At 30.5% G+C, this 11131-nt stretch overlaps 1 protein-coding gene across 1 annotated transcript; it reads right to left on the bottom strand.

Moving 5' to 3' along the window:
- Positions 1–9335: 9335 nt before the first annotated feature.
- On the bottom strand, positions 9336–9903 carry LOC102667371 (uncharacterized). The gene is made up of 2 exons (XM_006595147.4): positions 9682–9903; positions 9336–9596 (listed from the first exon to the last, which is right to left on the bottom strand). The coding sequence occupies exons 1-2, from the start codon at positions 9829–9831 to the stop codon at positions 9336–9338; spliced, it is 411 nt and encodes a 136-aa protein (XP_006595210.1). The 5' UTR covers positions 9832–9903.
- Positions 9904–11131: the final 1228 nt, after the last annotated feature.

Raw genomic sequence — 11131 nt, forward strand, 5'->3', positions numbered from 1 at the left:
GAAGGCCAATCTACCATTTGATCAGCAAGCATGAGAACTGTCTTTAATGAAAGCTTACTACTACAAAAGTTAAATAGATCTTTAAGACTAGGTCCAAGCAGATCCATCACTAGAACATTGTAATCTCCCTCCACTCCAAACCATCTAACATCTAGAATTCTAGCTTCCAATACCAAATTTGTATAGGCATTATTATATAAGTATAAATAAGATCAATTACTAAAAGTAGGTGTCATTGCACAACGTGAAAATAAGAGAAAGACAAAAAGTTTAATATGACAAGAGACGTTACTTCCTCCTTGGAGAACTCTGTACAACTTGGACTCATATAGCAACTGAGGATGCTTTGTCTTGACATTTACCTAATAAAAAAGGGTAGAAAGCAGCAAAGAACATGAATAAGTGTGGGGAAAAGATTAAAAAAAAATACACAATGGAGCACTCAAATATATACAGAATCTGAATTGTAGTTTCTATATGACTTTAGTTATTGTAAGTAAATTGAGGTGGGTGAAGTGAAGGTTAATATAAATGTTCTTCCTTTAATGAAAATTGATTTTAAAAAAGAGAAATTATATTTGTACAAAAGATTTGTGCATAAGAAGAGGAAAGAAAATAGGTGTTGAATAAGATGAACTTGATAGATAAGGAAAAAAAAGGTAGTGCAGTAAAAAAAAGTGATATATAAATAATACAATTCTTTTCTAGACTTGTTTGAGTGGCATTATACATTTGTCAACACCACTTGACACATGACATATGACATACTGATGTTTGCATGCAGGGGCCGAATTCACATAACAGTATTCTCTTACAACATTTTTACAAAATCTCTTAAACCCAAGGGTCCATTACATTTGACAGCTCAAGAACAACCAAGCACACAAAAACTCACATACAAAGGTTGAAAACCCAAAAGAAAAAATAAATGTCTTTTCCAACTCTTTTTTTGGAATTTCACACAGTTAATACTTTCCTTTGCTAGTGATATGTTATTAATTAAGGATAATGTTTACTTGTAGTCTAAACTAAATATGAAAACACAAAGGGTGTGTCAGAAAGCATCGGGTAAAGGCTTGCTTTCTAAGAATGACTTGAATAGGACAAGTGATCTTTCAAGTGTTGAGAAAGAGGCTTCATGGGAAGCACCTCTAACAGTAACAAATGAGAGGACATTGCCATATCCTTGAGTCCATCCACCAACCTAAGTTTCATTAACTCGGATTAGTTTCTTATGTATAATACACATAATTTGGATTATGTTAAAAAATGGTGCTACTTCCAAAGAAATTGCTTTCTACTATTGCTGTGAATGCAAACATAATATGGTTCAGAGAAAAAAATCTACACATTAACTAATAATGGAAAAAATATATAGAGACTAGTCAGTCCAACAAAGGCTTCCAACCTCTTATAAACCAATATTTCTACAATGCATATACGGGAAAAAAAAAAAGGAACAACAACACATTGTCCCCTTTTTGAAACAAGCATAAAATTCAAAAGACAAACCATCATTCTGCCATGGTGGCCATTGCGCCATCATTTAACAACATTGATGCAAGGAAATGCAGAGACAGGGACATCCTAAAAAAGACTTAAGTATCAGACACAAATTGCAAGCTTCCCATGATTCAACAAAATGAATAGATAACTCACAACACTATTGGCATCCCTGCTTCAACGAAGCAAAAGAAGTCCATCAGATTAAATGGTAAAATGAAAATTGCACCATGACAAGTTGCACCCAATGATAGACAACTAATATATGTAAGGTAAGTCTACAATTCACAGAATCAATAGTTTACATCTTCTAATGTAAGATATTTAAAGTATTCTCTTGGGCTGACAAAAAAAAACAATAATGAGGTAACTTTTTTCCACAAATAGTAATATTAATGCTAATCTAAATGGCCAAATAAGATGAGATTTAATTCAAACCCTGCTCAAGTTGCAGTCTAACTCAAGTTTTCATACAGAAAATAAAAAAAATAAAGATAAGCCTACTCTATAATGACAATGCTCATATGGAAACTATTGAAAATTTATGACAATTCAACTTGCTTTAATTTTTATAGCAACATGGCCAAATTTTTTTAAAGAAAAAAAATGAGAAAAACATCAATAAAAAACAAATCCAGGACTATGAATCAAACTTCATTCAAATTATAGTGAAGTACAAAGTACAAAGTACAAACCTTTGTTCAAATCTTCATACAAACCTAGAATTAAAACCTTGGTGTCAATTTTTTTATATCCTTTATAGATAATATAGTGATTATCTAAATTTTCATGAAAAATCATATAAAAGCTAGTAGCCAGACAAAACATGAATGAAAGACACAACAATTGTTATGTGCAAATAGAATAAGGTCAATTATAAGTATGACACAAGAGGGAAATATATATTTCTATGCTTACTTCATATAACCAGAAAATAAGAGGACTCACCAAAGGAGACAATCTTGCAATGGTGTGAGAAATAGGAAAGAGAAATAAGAAAGCAATATCATACCGTCAATTAGTTTAAGCTTACATTCCTTCCCTTTTCCCTTTGGTCATACAATTTCCTATCATCTTAATTTTTAATGCATAAAGCTCTCTAGCAATAAAAAAAATAGTAATAACATGGTATAAGAAAATAAACTTGTGAAGCAATATCAGTCATTTTTTATATAAAAACATTTCAATAAATAATGAGCTCAATCTCAGAAATGTAACCCAAATTTATTTTAAAAAATAGTAATAAGAATACATCTTATATGATATATTTCCGGAAACTAGCATAATTAACATGGAACTTCTCCCATAAGTCTTATATACTGGTAAAAGGAAATTATATGTGAAAAGCTTTTTCTCTTGATGTGTGGTTTATGGGTAGACATAGTTCAAAAGCAACCTTGTGCTTGTGTTTGCATTGACATTGTGGCCAAAATCATTGTTTAAGACTTGGGTTCTATGTTTTTTTTTAAAGGCCTTGGTTTAATGTTTGATGTATCTTAAAAAAGAGAACATAACATATCATAAGGTTTAATCGACATAACAAATAGAAATGATATTGAGGTCATTATTTTAAAGTTACAAGAAAAGACATACAAATGGAGAAAAAGATTTATATACATGTAAGTTTGAGGCTATATTTGAGAAGAGGAAGAATAAGGTTCAATTTTACGATTCCTGTCACTATCACTGTTACACTGATCACTATCATTATCATTATGGTACCTGATAGCTTGTATGTCCTATTTTTCATTGTCATTGAACCAATCCATGGAAAAATGATAATTTTTTCCTTGTTCTCATTCTTAGCCTTTCTTGCAATATTCCTTCAATTCAATGCAGCTACACTTTTTTTATTGCAAGACCAATATTTCTTCTGCTATATGTTATTATGTAACTTAGAGAAGGAAGTGTGTTTGATCAGAACTTACGCCAATATGAAGGAAATAAAATGTGCTGAGCACATCTGATCTAATTCTAGAGTTTCCATTTCCTACAGTTTGGAAAAAAAATTCACAAGTTTCAAATTGTCTCAGAAGAAAAGCGTTTTATCTCCTGGAAAATATTCCCATATATTATGTCTACTTCCTAATTGTCTCAAAAGAAAAGCTAACTAGCTAAACCATATTTACATAAAAAATCTAAGGGGCCTAAAACTAAAATTACTGAAAAATATGAACTAATACTTAATGGCACTGGCAGGGACAAATAATCAAAAAACAAATATATATATATATATATATATATATATATAGTTTAAACTTAATATATATACACACACACACACACTTTATAGCTTTGGTGTTGTTATGCTGCTCCTATATAGATGCAGAATACACCAACGATATATGCTCCTTATAGGCAATGATGAAGTGTTTTCCAAGTTCATTCTCGTTTCTCCAATAGGCCATGATGAAGTGCTTGCCAAGTACATACTCATTTCTCTCACAATGCTACAAAATTCACTGCAATAAAATAACAAGTCAGCATGGATAACACAATTTTGTGGAGAAACTATGTATGTCCAAGCCACCTTGCAGAGAAGAATCAGACATTGTTGAAGGTAGAATGGAAGTTTGTGAAAGGGGTAGACACAAATGGCTCCAATTCCCATGGAGAAACTCTATCAGGATGCAAAATAGATGATGGTTCATCCCATTGAAATACATTATAGATCATACGACTAATGAACCAAAAGCTGCTGAATAAATTTCCAAATAATTTAGGAACCTATACATTAATCTTACTTGAATTAAAATTGTATTCTCTTTAAAATTGTATTCTCACTATTCTTTGTTTGATTCCATTATAGTTTGATTATGAACTCTTTCCTTTTTATTTTTTTGTCGTTCTCTTTATTAATCACTTGTACTCGTCAATTTTATTTATTCTATATGATTTAATATAACTAGCTTCAAACTGCAGGTGACTGTGTAATTGCACCCACCATGTTTAGTGCTATGCAAGGTTGATTAGTAGATACCTGCAACAATTCCAAGTAGCTGGTTAAATTACTGAATTTGACAAAGGAAATATACTTTCGAGGAAGTGAATTCATGCACCTGTAACAGATTAAGTGCCCAATATTCCACTGAACAAGTTGTTGTGTGACTCTGTTTGAAAACAAAGGCATAATTATATCACTATTCCATGTAGGAAGAAAAACAAAATGGAAATTTTGGATTGGAATTGCTCAACTTTTGGAATCACAACTTTTTTCTTGAGGAAAACATAAGGAGCTAATTTCTATGAAATATATGCCCAGACTCAATTTGATAGTAATCTTTAAAATCATCATGTCGCGTTACTTAACAAAGGTCAAAATAACTCCACCTTGACAATATTCCGATAAAGGATATGTTAACTTACAAAAGCTTTATAGAGGAAATTTTCATCTCACTGTCATGATCTCCCCCAGTTAACAATTAAAACAAACTTGCAAACCTTTTCCCTAGAGGTATATTTAATAAGGTTGTTAAGATGAGGGAAGCTTAAAATTGAGAAGAAACCTTCTTATCCAACCAGCAAGATATTGCACGACTGTTGCACCATGTTGAATATGTGCCTTTTTTAACCCATCCAACTCCATCGAGTTCTAAAAGTATTGGAGTAATAAAAAAAAAGCTAAGTTTCATGACATGAAAATGGGGAAAAATTCAAAGATACATATGTTTTTATTAAATTAGCCGCATACAACCTCTAAAGCTTTTGCAAGGGCCAAAGCTGATTGCTACAATGAACTGTATCGAGGTTCGAATTTGCATACAATGCATAACAACATGAACCTACATCAGACCATATGAGGTCATTACTATTTTCTTCTGCTTAATGTTCACCATTTACACTCTTATCAAGTTCACTAGGAATTTTTCTGGCCTCTGTTTCAACTAAAGTAGCCTTGACAAGTTGCAAAAAATGTCACATTAGAGCCTACGGTTCCATACTCTCAAATTTCAATCCCATTCTCCACTAAATAAACTTGTACTTCGAAAAAATCACAATTTTAAATGACTTTTATAGCTCCAAATTATCCCCTCCCAAATCAAGATAAATAGATAGATCATGAGCCAAAGTAATACACAATTGTTATCATGATTTTGGCACCATATACACAATTTAAATTGTCTTTTGATAACCTAGTTTGGAATACATTCATAGTTGATGAGATAGGCATTACTCAAACTAACCTCAACAGAAACCTTTCGTTTGTCCACATAAATGAAAGCAATATTGGATGTCACAACAGTAAATGCATGATCAATAGGACAGTAGGCCACATCACTTCCAACAATATTATACAACCACAAATATTATTGAAAAAAAGTGAAAAAAATAAAGAAAATTCTTTGGAGTTTAGGCCTTGGGGGTAAAGACATTCGGTTTGAGTGCTCCTCTAAGCCTATGTTGATCCCATATGGTTGGAGCATTCTCACAAAATAGAGTGACCCTGACTGGTCACCTTATGATTTTACTCAGTGAGGGTGACCTGACATACTCATTGTGTGGTGTGTCTTGTTATGTATTCCTAAGCGCCCCAGGGTGGTTTTTCACTGATATGGTATCACATTTCATATAGGCTTGAGTCTTAATATAATTGTTGCATAACACTTGCTAATTGTTTATTATGAAATTGATGAGTGTTATTACGTCTTGACCTGAGTGTGTGGTTCATGTATAATGTGATTGGTGATTGAAAAATAAATTTTAAATGATAAAGTGGTGAAGTAACGTGAGTTGTATTAAGTTGAGTTATGTTATAAAACTTTCATAATTTATTTTGATTACGTCCTTATTTAAATTTTTTTTTAGAAATGTGCTAACTCATTCTCTATGTGTTATTTGTGTTTGGATCCTGTGATGATCTCGAATCTTATGTTCGTGGGAGCAGATGACTAGGTGGATGACTTTAAAGAATCTCGTACAAGAGGACGCTGAGACACAATGCTCTGATAGGATGTAACATTGGGGATGATTTTTTATTTTAAATTGCATGACATTATTTTATTTTACTTTACCTCACTCATGTAACATAATTTATTTTGTAACCTTTGACGGCCTTGCTCTGAGCCGAATATGTATTTTTAATAAATTTTATTTGACAATTTTAAAATGAATGTGAACCTTTTACCCTTTTGAAATGCTTGTATTTAAATGTTTTTAAAAAAATATTAATTAATTTCGCACTTTTATTCCTTTTATTATTAGTACATATATGTGTGGGGTAGAGGTTGTCACACGATATACAATGACAGCTGCAACTTGATTTTGTTTTTGGTATATTTCAATCCTTTTATATACAAATATACACAAAAAGGGGTTGGTTATTTGATGTTGATCGAATATAAGAATTTTTTAGTGGTTTACTTGTGTGAAAAGGTTTCACATATTAATGAGATGTACTTTGCTATAACACTGGATCATACGAGTGTTGGTCTAGTAAGCTAGTTATTTTCCTACTCGTGTACTTTTTCTTTGATTTGCTTTATATACAAATTTTAATTCTTATAACTTGTATAACGTGTGGCTCCCTCTTTCCTTCATTACAGATTCTTTAAATTCATCTTGAAATATTTTTTATGATGCTTATTATAATTCTTTTGTGTATGTTTTTGCTTTTGCAGATTATAATTGCTTGTAGTAAGGGAGGAACCAGCATTGAAGACCTTCCAGAGAATTAATTGTTTTTTCTACATGCCTCATTTCACATGCCTACATATTCATCTTCTTTGTAACAGAATGTCTGGGCAAGAAAAATTTTGAAGTAAGCTTTGGAATAGTGCAGCTACTTTTGCGGCTTCTAAACATAAGTCTCTTATTCATTATACTAACTTTGCAACTTCACTGCATATGCACATTGCTACCTTGTTGGTTGGGATAATGAAAAGTTGTAGTGTGTGTGTGTGTGTGTGTGTGTATATGGCTTTCTTTTGTAGGATATATATATGTATATATGGTTACACTTTTTACACATTATTAGGTGACAATTAATAAAAATGTATTGGTGTCTAAATGATTTTAATATAGGTGTAAATGAAAACAAATAACATTTATAAAAAAATAACACATTCTAAGGCAGTTCTGCCAAAACCGTCTTAGAATCTCGAACATTCGAAGACTATCTTAAATATGCACATTCTAAGACAGTTTTGTCACTAAAACCGTCTTAGAATGTGGTACATTTGAATATGGTCTCGACGCCAAGATTGTCTTGGACTGTATCATATTCTAAGACGGTTGGGCAACTGTCGTCATAGACCGATGGATATTCAACGACATCCGCAATGACGACAGTTCGTAACCAACGTCGTATCCACCAAATAACCGACATAAAACACCACCTTTGTAGTAGTGTGGATTGGCAACTACTTTTTGGTTTTAGTTTGTTCTAATCGACTAAAACAAAAAAAGGAAGGGGCTCTCAACTTGAGATGTGTTCTTTAATTGTTTTAGTGAATATGATTTTTAAATGTGAATTAATTTAGACATGGTTTTTCTTGTAGTGTCATAGTACTGTGAAACTCAACTTACTTTGTTGTTGTTGTTGCTACAACCTACAATGACTTGTCCAGTATAGACAACAATCATCCCTGTACATTTTCCTTTTTTTAGTTAATATATCAATATTTTACTTCACAACTTGGTTTTGGATGTGCCTCCATCTAAGTTAGTCGGCTTTCCAAGAATGAGAAAAAGGAATGACAATTATTCCAACAGCTTTTGATGATGACTAAAACCACTGAGTTAGTTTTCCAATATCCCAATCTTTACTTTCAGGCACCATTAACTCGTCAACAATTGCATCATGACGAAAATGGTTGTTTCTTAATACATGTTTTACTTTTACTTTTTTTATTTTTTTTAATTCTTGAAATCTTTAATGATTTTAGTAATTACCTTTCATATATATGATAAGGTTTTATTACTATATTTATCAACATAATAAAAATGAATATGAAAAAATAAGCTATGCAATATTAAAGTAAAATAATTTTACATCACCATCTAATTATAAACCAATATAAAAAATAAGCTATGCAATATTAAAGTAAAAATATAACATCTAGCTTTCTTATTACCACAATATGTTATTTTTATTTTAATTAAAATTTGGATTAAAATATTTTAAGATGTAAAATAAGAGTAATAATAGGATGTACAAGAAAAAAAGTTATAAGAGTTCAAGATTAATTAAAAACACCAAAATAAGTGATCTTTATGTAAGAATATGTTTTTGGTTATGTTGATTTTTTTCATTTTACGCTTATCAATTATTTAAAAATAATTTTATTAAATACTTATAATTTAATAAATTAACTTTAAAAAATTTAAATTTTCTGTTATTTTTGTTAAACATAATTAACTAAAGGGTAAATAGTTATTTTGGTCCCTGAAAGTGTAACTCACTGTCAATTTGGTCCCTGAATCGAGATAAATTGCAAAATAGTCCCTGAAAGTGCAATCTGTTAGTCACGTTAGTCCCTGTCGTGAATGGAGTAGTTAACGTCGTCAGTTATTGCTGATGTGGCTCGTTAAGTGCCACACAGACATGATTATGTGGATTTTTTATTTCTAATTTCGTTTATTTTAATGAAATGAGGGACCAAAACGAAAGTAAAAAGCCCTCATATATCCTCCTCCTCTTCTTCTTCTTTAACATAACCCTTATGCAGAACTGAATCTTATGCAATTTTGCAACAAAATGAACATACTAAGACAACAAAATAACATTCCTTAGATTAGCATTACATCAAATTGATTAAAAACATTCAAGTAGATAACAACATGAACACACTAAGACTCAAATTACATCATTACACTTAATATATATATTCCTATTACTTGTGAATACATACAAACACCACCATTGACAACAATTGGATTAAGAACATTCCATAGACAATTATTCTAAACATCTTCATTTCAATCCCCATACAATCAAGCTTTGAGTTAACTTGAGCCTTCCACATTGTCTTATCTTCCTCTCTTCCAAATTGTCTTCTTTGTTCCATGGAAAATGTCCCAAGTGAATCATCAACTCCAAGTGCTTCAATCAATTGATCAACCCAAATAAAGTACCCACAATATCCAACTTCATCCTGAAAAGCCCCAAATAGAAACCCTAAATCAAAACCCCCAATGTGAAATCAAAACCCTAAATCAATAAATGTGAAATAGACATACCTTATTAATTGAACAAGTGAAAAACGCCCTTCCTCTGTTAATATTTGTTCCAGCAACACGCCTAACAGCCCTTCTACCACAACCACAAAAAAGAACAACTTGTGATGAAACTCTTGTTCGAGATGATGATGCATTGCTCCTCTGCGACATTGTTGATAGTAAGAGAGAACGAAATGGTGCGATTTTTGAGGTCTATTGAGATGATTAGAAGTGCAAATATGGAGGAGGAGGAGGAGAAGAGGGCATAGGTTTTGTTTAAGGGTTATGTTAAAGAAGAAGAAGAAAAGGAGGAGGATATATGAGGGTTTTTTATTTTCGTTTTGGTCCCTCATTTCATTAAAATAAACGAAATTAGAAATAAAAAATCCACATAATCATGTCTGTGTGGCACTTAACGAGCCACATCAGCGATAACTGACGGCGTTAACTACTCCATTCACGGCAGGGACTAACGTAACTAACAGATTACACTTTCAGGGACTATTTTGCAATTTATCTCGATTCAGGGACCAAATTGACAGCGAGTTACACTTTCAGGGACCAAAATGACTATTTACCCTTAACTAAAACAAAATTTTAACCTAACAAACAAATTAAAAACTAGCAAAAAAAAAATGTTTTCTAAATATGACTTGTTGTGATTTATGACTGAGTTTAGGCTTTTTCACAAATCATTTTGATTATAATTTAATTTTAAAATAATCATTATAAAAAAAGTTATCATATATATATATATATATATATATATATATATATATATATATATATATATATATATATATATATATATATATATATATATATGTAGATATATTTATTTGTTAGCGGATGATATTTGTACATATTGTATACTATATGTACATCTTTTTTAAATATTTTTTTTTTTTTTTACATATGTATAGTTATTTTTACACACGAAAATTTATCTCTTCACATTAATATATATCCTCTCATAATAGTAAATGATATATTATAATATATATTTATATATTTATATGTATTTTTACACACACATATATAATATTTCACAAACATTAAATATTAAAATAAAAAATTCTTTTTAAGAAACTAAAACTATATGAAAATATATTGATAAGAATTAAAATGTATTTAAACTTACTAAAGTTAGGATATGAGATCTTTCATTTTGTTATATATATATATATATATATATATATATATATATATATATATATATATATATATATATATATATATATATATATATATATTACTTCATGTGACACTCCTTTACATAATAATTCACCAGGTTGGTCCCAAGATCATGAGCATATCAAACAAAAGTGAATTAACAAAAACATGTAAAAATATAATTAATTCAATTATAAAGAATAATTATAAAATCTTTAAAAGATACAAATGTTGTGAGAGAATGAATATCAATGTTGACATCAATCGACTTAGTCAAGCCACAACTGATACAATTGTG

Source organism: Glycine max, chromosome 13 (genome assembly GCF_000004515.6).
Source record: "Glycine max cultivar Williams 82 chromosome 13, Glycine_max_v4.0, whole genome shotgun sequence".
Taxonomy (NCBI): Eukaryota; Viridiplantae; Streptophyta; class Magnoliopsida; order Fabales; family Fabaceae; genus Glycine; species Glycine max.

Excerpts from the sequence above, each read along its gene's own strand:
- LOC102667371 (XM_006595147.4), bottom strand. The coding sequence starts at position 9,831 with ATGTCGCAGAGGAGCAATGCATCATCATCTCGAACAAGAGTTTCATCA. Across the intron at positions 9,597-9,681 it reads TCACTTGTTCAATTAATAAG|GATGAAGTTGGATATTGTGG; the intron begins GTATGTCTATTT and ends GGGGCTTTTCAG.